The 14907-nt window shown below is 42.8% G+C and overlaps 1 protein-coding gene across 1 annotated transcript; it reads left to right on the forward strand.

Annotated features, from left to right (window-relative positions):
* Positions 1-3746: 3746 nt before the first annotated feature.
* On the forward strand, positions 3747-13943 carry FASLG (Fas ligand). Its single transcript, XM_049633968.1, has 4 exons — positions 3747-4759; positions 5808-5853; positions 10449-10505; positions 11730-13943. Exons 1-4 carry the CDS (start codon positions 4409-4411, stop codon positions 12122-12124), a joined length of 849 nt encoding a protein of 282 aa, XP_049489925.1. The 5' UTR covers positions 3747-4408; the 3' UTR covers positions 12125-13943.
* The last annotated feature ends 964 nt before the right edge of the window (positions 13944-14907 follow it).

The following is a 14907-nucleotide window of genomic DNA, read 5'->3' on the forward strand; positions in this document are numbered from 1 at the left end:
ACTGCTCTCGGCCTCTATTTCTGTTCAGGTTCTCCCAGGATTAGGGGTCATTGGGTGGGTCGGGGCAGATATTATGATTTTTATTCCTCCTCCTATTACAGAATGAATCAAGAAGCAGGGCAGAGGGAGATGTGAAAGTATAGCATAATTCTGATAGAAGAATGCTAGAAGTTTCTGTGGGAGTTTGAGAGAGAAGAGCAAGGGGGATCTTAGTCTGAAACAGAGGGTTCCATCAGTCCATCAGTCAGTCCACCGGTAGAATATCCAGATACTGATTGTTGGGCATCGACTTGTGCTTTTCCCTGCAACCTGTCTCCACCTTCTTTTATCTTTAGTGGAAGACCATCAGTTTCTTAAGTCTACAGATGAATTACATGTGGGAAGATTTCCTACATTTACAACAATAATATTTGATAAGAGCTTACTTTGCTGCTAGGGACTATTTTAAGCATATCAAATGCTTTGGCTCATTTAGTGCCCACAATGCCCTATGAAATAAGTACTGTTGTGATCATGCCCAATTTTTTCAGTGTTTATTTATTTTGAGAAAGACAGACAGCGTGAGTGGGGGAGGGGCAGAAAGAGAGAGAGGGAAAGAGAGAATCCCAAATAGGCTGTCAGCATGGTGTCCAACTCAGTGCTCAATCTCCTGAACCGTGAGATCATGACCTGAGCCAAAACCAAGAGTTGGATGCTTAACTGACCGAGCCACCTGGGCACACCTGATCATGCCCCTTTTTTTTTAATTCTACTTTTTTAAAATTTACATCCAAATTAGGTAGCATATAGTGCAACAATGATTTCAGGAGTAGATTCCTTAATGTCCCTTACCCATTTAGCCCATCTCCCCCCCACACCCCCTCTAGTAACCCTCTGTTTGTTCTCCATATTTATGAGTCTCTTATGTTTTGTCCTCCTCCCTGTTTTTATGTTATTTTTGATTCCCTTCCCTTATGTTCATCTGTTTTGTCTCTTAAAGTCCTCATATGAGTGAAGTCATATGATATTTGTCTTTCTCTGACTAATTTCACTTAGCATAATACCCTCCAATTCCATCCACGTAGTTGCAGGTGGCAAGATTTCATTCTTTTTGATTGCTGAGTAATACTCCTTTGTGTATATATATATATATATATATATATACCACATCTTCTTTATCCATTCATCCATTGATGGACATTTGGGCTCTTTCCATACTTTGGCTATTGTTGATAGTGCTGCTATAAACATGGGGGTGCATGTGTCTCTTCAAAACAGCACACCTGTATCCCTTGGATAAATGCCTAGTAGTGCCATTGCTGGGTTGTAGGGTAGTTCTATTTTTAATGTTTTGAGGAACCTCCATACTGTTTTCCAGAGTGGCTGCACCAGCTTGCTGACCATGCCTATTTTTATGATGAGAAAATTGTGGCACAGAGGAGGGACAGTGACCTGTCCAGTTCACACAGCTAATAGTGGAAGAGCTGGAATTTGAACCCAGGTAGAACTACAAAGCTCTAAGCATCATGCAACACTTTCTGTCCTCCCCAGAGGACAGAAAAATAAGTGTGTTTTTTCACTTATTTGAATCTTTGCCATTTTCAGTAAAATTTTTACAGTTTAAAAATATGACTCTACAATTTTTTTGTTTGAGTTATTTCAGGATACTTTCAACATTTTTGTTTGTTGGGTTTTTTGTTGTATACGGTGGAGTTCTTTTTTTTTTTTATGTTTTATTTTATTTTTGAGACAGAGAGAGACAGAGCATGAGTGGGGGAGGGTTAGAGAGAGAGGGAGACACAGAATCCGAAGCAGGCTCCAGGCTCTGAGCTGTCAGCACAGAGCCCGACGCGGGGCTCGAACTCACAGACGGTGAGATCGTGACCTGGGCCGAAGTCGGAAGCACAACCGACTGAGCCACCCAGGGGCCCCATACGGTGGAGTTCTTAAAATGATATATTTTGATGATTATGAACTTTAAACTTGCCATTTTTAATGACTATGAATAAAGCCATATGTGAGTTTGAAAGCACATTAACCCTACCCACCTCTGAAAGATAGTGAGAACCTTGTGCGGTCAATTCTGCTCTTACCTGTCACACTGTCTCATGGGCAGAGAGTAGGATGTGGGCAGAAGTGTCTGGGGAAGAGGCAGTGCCAGCTGTTGGAGTCTAACTGGAAAGAGTCCATGCATGTTTCACGCTAGGGAATCTGGACGACTTCTGGTATCAAACCTTCCAACAGAAGGTTTTAAGCAAGAAAGTGAGATAATTGAGTTTGTTTTCACAAGCATGATTCTTGCCTCAGTTTTCAGGGTGATATGTGCTTGGGACAGCTGGTGGGAGGGAGAGCAGTCAGGGTGCCCTTGCACTATTGCAGGTGAGAGATAATAAGAGTGTGACCTAAGGCAATGACAGGAAGAATACAGGACAGGGTGTGCCCATGTGAGAAGGAGGTTGGGGGGAAAATCAATAGTCCTGGCTTAAACGTTGCAGAAGAGAAAGAGAGAGGAGTTGAAGTTGTCACCAGAAAGACAACTTCAAGTGAAACAAGTTGAAACAAGTTTCAAGTGAAACAGGTAGTATGGGAACCCAGGTGGGTGGGCAGAATGTGGCCGGGAAATAAGTTTGGTATTGGTTTGGCACAGGTGGAGAGTCAGAATAGCCACAGCAATGTCAAAGCATGATATAAATGCTAATGAGATCTGAAACGTGGAGCCTTCTGGTAAAATGGAAAATGGGTTTTGTGAGAGGTTTTTATGGGTTATATGGGAACATGATTGTGACTGGAGCCAAGCACTTGGGAGTTACTGGCATTTCAAGAGTCTTTGAAGGGGTGCCTGGGTGGCTCAATCGGTTAAGCATCTGACTCTTGATTTTGGCTCAGGTCATGATCTCACGGTTTATGAGTTCAAGCCCTGCATTGGGCTCTGTGCTGACAGTGCAAAGCCTGCTTGGGATTCTCTCTCTTCCTCTCTCTCTGCCTCTCCCCTGCTCTCTCTCTCTCTCTCTCTCTCTCTCTCAAAACTAAATGAATAAACTTTAAAATATATATTAAAAAATAATAAATAAATAGTATTTGAAGCCAGAGAAAAGGGTGATGTCAGTCCAGGTAGAGTTCCCATCTTTAGTAAAAAAAACATACAGGACAATTGGTTAAATTTGAATGTCAGATAAACAGAAAATAATTTTTTGTGTGTGTTGCCCACATTGTGTATGGACATACTGATCCTAAAAATTATTTATGTGAAATTCAAATTTATCTGGGCACCAAGTACTACATCTGACAACCATAACACAGGCTGCAAACACATGCCTGCAGGGGCCAGGAAGGCCATTTCACAGGGCGAGGGGGGTGTGAAGCATGGTGGGGAGGGGAGCAGGTGGCCGGCCTAGAGCAGCTCTGTCTGTTCTGAGAGGACCGCAGCAGTGCAGGTCTGGACGCCAGTATTGTAATGTTTCAAAACATAATAATAAAAAAATGTAGATTTTAATGTGGAATATCCAATTTTATTTCATATTTTTTGATGTTTTTATTTTTGAGACAGAGAGAAAGCACAAGCTGGGGAGGGGCAGAGAGAGAGGGAGATAGGAACCGAAGCGGGCTTTGCACTGACCACACAAAGCCTGATGCAGGGCTCAAATCCATGGGCCTGGAGATCATGACCTGAGCCGAGGTGGGTTGCTCTGTCAAATGAGCCACACAGGTGTCCCTGGAATATCCCAGGTTTTAAAAGGGGACAACAGTGAAAAGAAACAAAAAACATTTTGAGGCATGAACAAAGCAGGTCAATGGGGTCCAAAAGGCATATCAGCCACTGGGTTGCCACCTGGGGTCTAATCTCTAGGGAGGGGGTGGGGCAGACTTTTACCCCATGAGTTACAGTGCTTTGCAGTGTGAGTACCTGGGTGTGGGGAAAGGACAGCAGCAAGGGAGTGAGTCCCTCATGCGAAAGGTAAGATGTGCAAGCAATTCCTCTGGCTGAGGCTCCACAGTCTTGCCCTTGGGGGCCTGGACAGACCCCACTGGCTACTCTCCCTGGTGCTGGGCAGTGGACAAAGCCCATGGGGCTACACCCAGTACCACCTGCTCTCGCAGGGCCCAAGGAAGACAAGGCTCTTCTACAGGCATCTCAGGGAACACAGCAGCAGCTGCTGGGGCCTTGCAGGCTTTCACCAGAAAATTGTGGGCGGAAACTTCCCGGGGTTTGCTCTGAGCCGGTTTGAGGCTTCTCAGCTTCAGACGCAAAGTGAGTGGGTGTCTCTTTGAGAAGCAGAAAGACAGAAGGAAAGAGAGAACGAGAGAGGTGTTTCCCTTGCCTATGGAAACTCTATAAAGACAGAGCCGGCTTTTCTTCCCTGGAGCATTCAGAAAAAGCGGTCCTGGCCTTGACATCTTCACTGGGGGCCAGCCCGAGGAACAGGCTGCCATGCAGCAGCCCCTGAATTACCCATACCCCCAAATCTACTGGGTGGACAGCAGGGCCAGCTCTCCCTGGGGCCCTCCTGGGTCGGTCCTCCCGTGTCCATCCTCTGTGCCAGGAAGGCCTGGACAAAGGAGGCCGCCACCGCCACCACCACCAACACTACCACCACCGCCACCACCACCGCCACCACCGCTGCCCCCACTGCCATTGCCACCTCTGAAGACGAGGAGGGACCACAACACAGGGCTGTGTCTTCTTGTGATGTTTTTCATGGTTCTGGTGGCCCTGGTTGGACTGGGGCTGGGGATGTTTCAGCTCTTCCACCTCCAGAAGGAGCTGGCTGAACTCAGAGAGGTAAGCTGCTGTGTGGATGGCTGTGCCCTGAAGCCACAGGGCAGGGGTGGGGGGGACTACAGGGGCCCACAGGGATCATGGTCTCACTTGCAAAGTATTTAAAAAATTTTTTTTTAAGTTTATTTATTTATTTTGAGAGAGACAGAGAGAAAGTATGAGCAGGGGAGGGGCAGAGAGAGAATCCCAAGCAGACCCTGTGCTGTCAGCACAGAGCCCAATGCAGGGCTTGAACTCATGAACCCTGAGATCACGACCTGAGCCAAAAACCAAGAGGAAGGTGCTTGACCTAGTGAGACACCTAGGTGCCCCGCGAAGTAGTTTTTAATCCTTTTTTCTTGTCTTAGAAATGGATCATTCTAGGGGTGCCTCAGTGGCTCAGTTAACTGTCCAACTTGATTTCGGCTCAGGTCAGGATGTCACAGTTCGTGAGTTCAAGCCCCATGTCAGGTTCTGTGTTGAAAGTGCAGAGCGTGCTTGGGATTATGTCTCTCCTCTCTGCCCCTCCCCTGCTTGTGCATGCTCTCTCTCTCTTTCTCTCAAAATAAATAAATAAACTTAAAAAAAAAAAAAGAAATGGATCATTCCAGTGATTCTATTCTGTAGGCAGAGAAATGGAAGCTCCAACGAGTGAAAGGAATACTTTCTATATTGGAAAGGATCGGGGCCAAAATAGGACTGGCAGTTCTGGTTCTTTCTTTCTCAGTGGGCAAGTCAGTCTGCTGAACCCCTCCCTCCCTAGAGCTTAGTGATTTAAAAAAGAAAAGGAACTTTGAGGTCTTGCTTAGAAGTGAATTCGTTTAAATGACCAAACTAAATTTCCTTGAAAATACCTAAAAATATTAGAACTATTCCAAATCACACACATACACACACACAAATGGAGGCATGGTAAGAACAATTGCATGGCCAAAGTCTGAGTTAGGAAAGGTTCTGAGGTGTTTAGATTCCCTTCTCAGGTTTATTTGGTTTATTTGACAATTTTGCCTCCTTAAGCATAAAGAACTTCATATTTATTATATATCTTTTCTCTCTCTCTCTCTTTTGCCAGTCCACCAGCCAAAAGCACGTAGCATCATCTTTGGAGAAACAAATAGGTGAGTTCTTTCATGCATGTATGTTGAGTTTCTAAAGACAGCCCTCACTGCTGAACCACGTTGGTGGAATGCCTTGAATTCCATCTCATTCTTGGATAATTGTATACTACAAAAGGAATCCTGGCTAATTCTGAATCTCTAGTCATTTTGGTTCCTTGAGCTGCCCTAAACATGAAGTGAATTTAATCATTCAAAACCAATATAACTGAATATTGCACACAATTCAAAATAATTTCCATTTGGCTTTGGAAAGAGACACACATATACAACTTTTGTCCCCTAAGCAGCTGGCTCCAGGCCTGTCCCCTTCCTCAGGGCTCCTGCTTTCCATGAACAGGGCAGTGGCTATAACTCGTAGAGAGAGGGGGGCAGGGTGGGGGAACAGACAGATGTTTCTGGGAAAAGTCTTCTCCTCTTTAAATTCTCTAAGAGTTTACTCAAGAGTCAAGCTTTATTTAAAAAAATTTTGGGGATATATTTTATAGGATATATATAGGATATACATTTTATAGGATATATTATATAATTAAGCTTTTATTTTTATTTTTATTTTTAGTTTAGTTTTTAGAGAGAGAGTGTGAGCAGGGGAAAGGGGCAGAGGGAGAGAGAGAGAATCCTAAGCAGGTTCCACACTCAGCATGGAGCCCGACTTAGGGCTTGGTCTCATGACCCTGGGATCATGACCTGAGCCAACATGAAGAGCCGGATGCTCAACCAACTGAGCCACCCAGGCGCCCTTAAGTTTTTTAAAAAGTAGGCAATTAATTATCCACATTGGGGTTGATCTTTTGCATTCACTGGCAAACTTGGGGAAAGACTTTAGGCATTTTTCTAAGGCTAGTCCAACTTCCCCCACAAAGGCAATCATGAGCTACCTTCAATAATAAAGGAAAGTCCTTTATGTGAGATTCAGAGCAAGGGAGAAGATGAAAATGTTGAACACTGACCTTGTGAAGTTTTGGGATATAGTTTGGAAACAATGGACAGGTAGATTTAGGATGCTCTGGTTTATTAAACCAAGTTCACTGAACTTTGGATTTGGTAAGAGTTGGAAGGGAGCTTGGAGCAAATCTAGTCCAGTCATCTCACTTCTCAGAAAAGAAACAACATACCAGACAGATTAGGGGATATGCCCAAAACCACAGGTGTAGAACTGGGGTTGAAGGAAAGGAACACAGGCTCCTGATGCTTTGTCAACTACAGGGCTTTCCAGTATATAGACTGGCGCCTTAGGAAATAGGGAAACTTCCATCTGTCTATGATGGCCATGGAATGAGAAATAAAGATGAGAAGCAAGATGTGTCTGCAAAGACAATAGGTAAATCTCATCCTTAGAAATTGGGAAGCAAACAGAAGACAGCACTGGCCATCCAATGAGGGGAGGCTGTTTCCAAATTTTCTTATGTGCCTATCGTAGGTGACCCAAGTCATCCTACTGCTCCAGAATGTAGGCTCTTTAGGAGCCATCCTTTGGATGCTCTGGTCTCTAGTTCTAGGTCCAAGTCCCTAAGTGTTAGAAAGTCCAGGTGTATTCAAGCAGAGTAGAAATATTTGTTAGAAAAATGAAACCTTGGGAGGATTTCTAAAATAAAATAGCTTTGAAAATCAGTGGAATGTGGCTGGTGAAACAGGTCCCTAATTACTCATCTTTCACCCACTCTCTGGGATCATTTTAGTAACTAAAAGTTAAGTGAACAGATGAGTCAGGTCTACCTTTTCCAGTAAACAAGTATCTTCTTTACATCAACCCAGATGGGCCAGAGATTGGTGAATTATCCCATGGAAATCAAATTAGCAACTTTATTAATAAGATAAGAGATGCAAATTAAAACAAGAGGATACCCATTTTCATCCATCCAATTAGTAAAGATAAAAAAAAAAAACAGATTGGCAAAATGTGAGAGAAAGTTTGCTTAAACATTAGTTGACAGCCAGGGAACAGGTAAATTGCTATATCTTATCTGAAGAGCAGTTGGAAAAATGTACCAAAAATTTAAAAGTGTTCATTTGCCATGCAACCTCATCACTAAGAATTTATCTTGAGGGGCGCCTGGGTGGCTCAGTCGGCTAAGTGTCCGACTTTGGCTCAGGTCATGATCTTGCAGTCCGTGAGTTCGAGCCCCGCTTCGGGCTCTGTGCTGACAGCTCAGAGCCTGGAGCCTGTTTCAGATTCTGTGTCTCACTCTCTCTCTGATCCTCCCCCGTTCATGCTCTGTCTCTCTCTGTCTCAAAAGTAAATAAATGTTAAAAAAAAAATTAAAAAAAAAAGAATTTATCTTGATAAAATAATCAGAGATATTACCTAAAATCTCATAGATAAGGATGTTCATCACTTCCTTATTAGGCTATTTATAATAAACAAGTCAGAAGAAACTTAAATGCCTCTTAACAGGAGATTAAATACATTATGGTGTATTCAGAGGTCCTAATACGCAGCAACTAAAATCCATATATTAGAAGGACATTTAATGTCATGGAGATTGTGCATTCTATGTTAGAAAAACAAGTTATAAAACAGCATGCTTAGGTTAATATTGGCTATATAAGTGCATATGCATATTTTTTATTCTTAGTAAAGAACTAGAAGGACTAGTTATTTAAACATTCTTATTTGCTCCTTTTTCACTTTCCATTTTCCCACAGTTAACTCATTAAGTCTTTTATTCATTCACAAATGTTCCTGGAGTGCTTCTTATGTGCCAGGTTGGGTGCTGGGTGTTGGGTGATGATTGAGAACAAGAGAGACAAGGGTCCTGCCTGCACAGAGCTTTCAGCAAGCTGGAAAGGATAAACAAAAGCAAGCAAGCCACGGCATAATTTCAAATTGTACTAAGTGCAACATAAGATAGAGTGGTCTGGAAAGTCCCCTCTAAGGAGGCGTTGTGTCTGTGTGTGTGCATGTGTATGTATGAGTGTGCATGTGTGTCGGGTGCAGTGGGAGGATAGAGGAAAACATTCCAGCAGTGAGAATGGCATGTGCAAAGACCCTGGGGGCAGGAAACATTCATCACTGAAGCGTAGGACATATTTCCAGTTTATTTCAATATTTATCCAGAAGATACTTTTATTGAGTACCCTTTATGAGAATAACACTGTACAAGGCTCTGTGAGGGATATAAAGATACGCAACATGTGGTTCTCTGTTCCATTTCCTGTCAGCACTTGGCTGAATGTCAGACGAGTTGCACAGATGGTTTGTGGTATAGGAATGTAGAGGAGACTCAGTTTTGCCTTTCCTGTTCACTAACACCTCATTCATTGTGGGTGGTCTTGGGTGTTTAGAGAGGTAATGATTAGTCAAGTAACATTCTGAGTTGACTGGGGCATTCTCATGCCGTATGTGAGTCTTACAGGCTAATCACAAGGAACTTGATGTGGATGAGTGCCTTTCTATGAATCTTTCTTGAATGCCTTAGCTGAATTCATTAGCTAAGTGGTAGCTCAGTTTGATGAAAATACCTGAAGTCAGAGACACAATGTCTACTTTGGGAACTATTGTCTATTTTAACTCCTCCAATTAAATTTAACAAATATTTACTGGCTATATGCCCTGTGTCAGAAAATGAGCTAAGTACTCTGGTAGATTAAATATATAGTAAGAAATTTGCCCTTTATCTGAGGGGAATAAGACAAGTTACACAGGCACCTCAGAAACGGGGAGTCACAACTGACAAGAGAGGTAAAGACAGAGTGATTCTAGGTTTCAAAGGAGGGAGAAATATTTGATTAAAAAGGCCTAGGATGGTTTCCCAAAGAAAGAGGTGTTGTAGGTGGTATTTAGAGGATTGATAGGAATTTTCCAGAAGGATCTGTTTGGAGGGCGTTTTGAGCAGACGGAACAGCATGAGCAAAGGCACAGGGGCTGGAAGCTGGGTGTGTTCAGGTTATATCAGAACTCGTGTTGTGCAGCCTTGGCCAATGTGAGCAAGTAGAGATGAGGCTGGTCAGACAGGCAGAGATCGTGTGGCTGGGGAAACTTTTACGCAATTATATATTCAGTGAGGAGCTATTCAAGGCATTTGAGATCTGAAGATGATTAATTTGGGCAGACTGTCAAATGCCACCTGGGGGGAGACCTAATGGCCAGGAGGTGAAATCACAGTCTTCGTTGGCCTCTGTCCTGAGGAGTGCTACAGACAGCAGAACCAGAGTAGAAAAATCCTAATTTGGAGTCAGGAGACCTGAGTGTCTATCCTTCTCTGATATTGAGTAGCTGGGTCAGTGCCACCCAAGTTCTAAGCTCATTTAGCCATCTATAAGGTGGAACAATAACGTCTGCTTCAAAGGGTTGTGGCAAGTTCAAATGCAGTAACTGATCTGATAGCTCTTTATAAATCAACCTTTTTATTGTTTTATTGTGACATTATAACTGTGCACATGTCTATTTCAATTTGGTTTATTTTTGACCTCTTTGTTTCTGAAATACAGGTTCCTGTGAGTTCTATGGTTTCGATTTGCATGATTAGTATATGTCAGACTGTTGTCACTTATGTTTTTAAAAAATCACTTTTATTTAAATGATCTGTTCAGAGTCCCAACAAAAGAATGGTTGGTGTCTCATTTTTACATGTATTTTTCATCTGTCTATGATACAGGTCAACTCAATCCACCCTCTGAAAAAAAGGAGCTGAGAAAAGTGGCCCATTTAACAGGTCTGTATCTGGAAGGTACATGGGGTTTGGGAAAGCCTTTGACAGAAAGCTGCATAGCTGGTTGGGTACTGTGCTCTGAGGGAGTTGTTACTTTCTGGTGACAGTATTTGACACCCAAGAATGGTCCTATGTTTCTAGTCAAGTCAACCTCACACGCAGACTGAACCCCTACCGCGGTCTAGGCCATATTCTGAACTAGAGAAATGGAGCTCAACCAGGAGCCCACTCTTCAATAATTCCAAAGAACTGTATGAGATTTGGGGCATGGGCATAAGAGGTGAGATCTGGGAAGGTGGGGAGTAAGTGCTTTTCTGGTTTTCTGGAAGAGCCTCACCCTGCTTTCTGCAAGAGTAGAACTGGGAATGAAGAGAAAGGCCCAGTCCTGGCACTGCGGGACTTCCTGCATGTGGTCACGTAGTGGAGTGAAGTGATTTGATAACAGTGTGGTATGGGCATTTCCAGGGTATAGTCCATTAACATCTGAAAGTGGAAAAGTATCACAGAAACTGATGTGCCACTGCCCCTGGAATTATTTAGGCAGAGGCTGTAGAATGATCCAGTTTGGACCAACAGATATTCATTGAACACATGTTGTGTGCCAAGTCTTGGGGACATGTAGATGAATAACACATGGTTCCTGCCTTCAAGGAACTTAAGGTCTAATAGAGAAAGACAGGTACATAAGCAGTAATTTAAGTACTGGGGAGTGTTCTCTGGTGAAGGTATGTATATACAGCTGTGGGGACATAAAAGAAAGGGAATTTTAGCCCAAAGTAGGGGACTGAAGACTCCTTAGTGTAGGCAAGGAGTTGGACCTGGTGATCCCTAAAGATTCTTCCCAACTTTAGGATTTCAGAGTTCCTTGGGTTTGGCTTTCCTCCTCACTGGGGGGACCTCGAAGCCTAGAAGTTTTGGTGTTAGTTCTGACGACTATAGAATCTTTGTTCCAGAGAGCTAAAATAATTTCAATAATGTCCCATTGTAATTGACTAGCATATATATTATTGTCCCAGTTGTATAGATGATAAGCTGAGGCAAGCAATTTAATGGAGGTGTTGAAGGAATTCAGTAATGGATCAAGTCTGACCCATTGGCCTATTCTATATGGGCTATGTCACTTTGGTCATATGCTCAAGGAAAGGCCCACAGTTTTTGCCTTGGAAGCTTCTTTTGTTGGATACATGAGCATTCCTGGCTGAACACTCCTCTCTGATTTGATTTCAGGCAAGCCCAACTCAAGATCCATCCCTCTGGAATGGGAAGACACATATGGAATTGCCCTTGTCTCTGGGGTGAAGTATAAGAAGGGTGGCCTTGTGATCAATGACACTGGGATGTACTTTGTATATTCCAAAGTGAACTTCAGGGGTCAGTCCTGCAACAACCAACCCCTGAACCACAAGGTCTATATGAGGAACTCTAAGTATCCCCAGGACCTGGTGCTGATGGAAGGGAAGATCATGAACTACTGCACTACTGGCCAGATGTGGGCCCGCAGCAGCTACCTGGGGGCAGTATTCAATCTCACCAGTGCTGACCATTTATATGTCAATGTATCTGAATTATCTCTGGTCAGTTTTGAGGAATCTAAGACATTTTTTGGCTTATATAAGCTCTAAGAAAAGCACTTTGGGATTCTCTCCATATGGTTCCTTGTTACAGGCACTGAGAATATGATCTTGAATGAGAGTCTTCTTAAGCCCACTTGAGGTCAAGTGAGAAGACATGAGCCAAGTAGACCTTGAGACTACAGGGTCCAGCAGGTCTACAGTTCCTCATCTCACTGTAGATGTCCATCTGTCTGGTCCATGTGCCAGACAGGAGGGGGAATATGACTGAAGAACGTGAGACTCTCGCTGCCATGTGAAGATGCAGAGGCAGGGAGAAGCAGCTACCAAGGTGTTCTACACTCATCTTAAGTGGCCAAAAGCATTTTGGCCCATTGGAAAGGACAATTAACTCACCTCTTGGCGTGAGTTTACTGTCTACCTCAGGGGAGGCCGCCTTTCAGATATATGGATGTGACATGAGTGTATAAGGGATGGAAAAAGAAGACTAGGCTTGCATGATAAGCTAAAGAGACGAAAAGGCCAATGTCCCATTGGCAGCATCTTTATTTCCTTTTTTTGTTTTTTTCAAATTTTTTGGTAACGTTTATTTATTTTTGAGACAGAGAGAGACAGAGCATGAACGGGGGAGGGGAAGAGAGAGAGGGAGACACAGAATCGAAAGCAGGCTCCAGGCCCTGAGCCATCAGCCCAGAGCCCAACGCGGGGCTTGAACTCACAGACGGTGAGATTGTGACCTGAGCTGAAGCCGGACGCTTAACCGACTGAGCCACCCAGGCACCCCGGCGGCATCTTTATTTCTAAATGCATAGCCTGAGCTACCAGGTGATGCTAACAGAGTGGAAAGGGGGATCTTTTGGGAAGTTGGTCCTTTCCCTACACAGCATGTACATTTTCAGTGCAATTGTAGAGGTGTGTATGTGTGCACACGTGTGTGCGTGCGTGTGTGCGTGCATGCATGTGCACATGTTCACATGCATGTGACTAGAAGAGTTACCTAAGTAGGGACAATGTGGAGATTGGGAAGGATATGTTAGGAAAACATGGGTCGCATTCAGTGGTAGATTTTGAGTACTTCTCGGCAACGAACTCAGCTGTCCTCAAAATAGTCCTCAAGACTCTTTGATTGTCAGCTGTTGATGCTGTTTTCCTATAATATAATCAGTATTTATATACATTTTGTGTATTTTAATGAAAAGAATACATGTAATAAAAATTACATTTTAGAATACAGATAAACATTATGAATGTGCTTTTTGGAAATCACTAAGATTTGGATTTTTTCCTTATTATTTCTCTCCTCCATGGCTTCCTCACTTATTTTGACTTAAGGCCAAGTTAAGAAGAACTCACTGGGGTGAGAAGAACTGTGGAGCAAATCTGTCATTGCCAGACATCCCTCTCCCTCAGCCTCTTTCCCATTATCCAAAGTTTTCATTACCTATGCTATTGCCAGTGTTAAGCTCATCCAACTTGCAATAGATTTGATGACAATTTCCCCCCACCCCCCAAGGTGCAGAGCCATACCAGAGTGGAAGGGGCAAGACTTTGGACTGAAAAACCTGAACTTCAATCTTTGTTCCTCTACTTACTAACTGTGTAATCACTAGGCGAGTCACTTGACCTCTCTTGGACAAAAATGGCTGATATGTACATAAAGTATTGATACATGGCATCTGTCTAAACAATAGCATCTATCTTTATTGATAAGCCACTCTGTGAGAGGCACTTCATGCTCCAGAAGAAGCCATTGACCTGAGGGATCCATCCAAACCCCTGGTCTCTTACACTGTTCTTTTCTTCACTCACAATGACTTTTTCCTATTTTTTTTTTCAACTATTCACTACCATGGCTTCTCCTTAGACTTTGTTATTGTTAAAAATTATGGTATTTCTTGGAGTGCCTGGGTGGCTCAGTCAGTTAGGCGTGCGACTTTGGCTCAGGTCATGATCTTGTGGTCGCAAGTTCGAGCCCTGTGTCAGGCTCTGTGCTGACCGCTCAGAGCCTGGAGCCTGTTTCAGATTCTGTGTCTCCCTCTCTCTGACCCTCCCCCCGTTCGTGCTCTGTTTCTCTCTGTCTGAAAAATAAATAAACATTAAAAAAAAACCACTTTTAAAAATAAAAAAAAAATTATGGTTTTCCTTTACAATTTGATTTCTTATTTTCACAATATCACCTCTTACTATTACAGCTCAACTGCTTCAACGTTTTCTCTCCTAAAATATGTATATTTTTACCATATTGAGACCTCCAATAAACTATCATTCCTTACATATCCATCAGCTCCTTCTTTATCTTTACTCCTCTCTCTGATAAGCTTAGATTCATTATCTTGGAAAAATTTTCAACTCCAGAATATTCTGCTTCCTTCACTGTATTCTCCTTGCAAAAATCCCATTTTCTTTAAGCTGGCATCCTAAAAGCTGAACATTGCTGGAGAAAAATTACCCAAACAGACAGATTGGTTTATTTTTTATCTATTGTCTACTTAAATATATTACTCTTTATCACTGATTTATTTCTATCTTTTGATTGATTTGAATAAGCAATACATGGATATAATACAAATGTTAAAAGGCACACAAGGGTATAAGAATGGAGTAAACCCTCTTTTCATTGTTCCCCATGGTCCCATTTCTGCCCACAGAGTGTATCACTGTCTCCTTCTGTAGCTTTCTGGAGATGGTCTATATGTAAGTATGACATCACTTTATATCTGGGTTTCCCAACCTTGGTTCTATTGACATTCTGAGCTGGATAATTTTTTGTTGTGGGGGTTTTCCTGTGCACTGTAGTATGTTTAGCAGTATCCATGCCCTCTATCCACTAGATG

The sequence above is a fragment of the Panthera uncia genome, chromosome F1, assembly GCF_023721935.1.
Source record: "Panthera uncia isolate 11264 chromosome F1, Puncia_PCG_1.0, whole genome shotgun sequence".
Taxonomy (NCBI): domain Eukaryota; kingdom Metazoa; phylum Chordata; class Mammalia; order Carnivora; family Felidae; genus Panthera; species Panthera uncia.

Bases quoted from the DNA above. Each gene is read 5' to 3' on its own strand.
- FASLG (XM_049633968.1), top strand. From the start codon at position 4,409: ATGCAGCAGCCCCTGAATTACCCATACCCCCAAATCTACTGGGTGGAC. The intron at 4,760-5,807 runs GTAAGCTGCTGT...CTCTTTTGCCAG, and splicing joins AGCTGGCTGAACTCAGAGAG to TCCACCAGCCAAAAGCACGT. The intron at 5,854-10,448 runs GTGAGTTCTTTC...TCTATGATACAG, and splicing joins ATCTTTGGAGAAACAAATAG to GTCAACTCAATCCACCCTCT.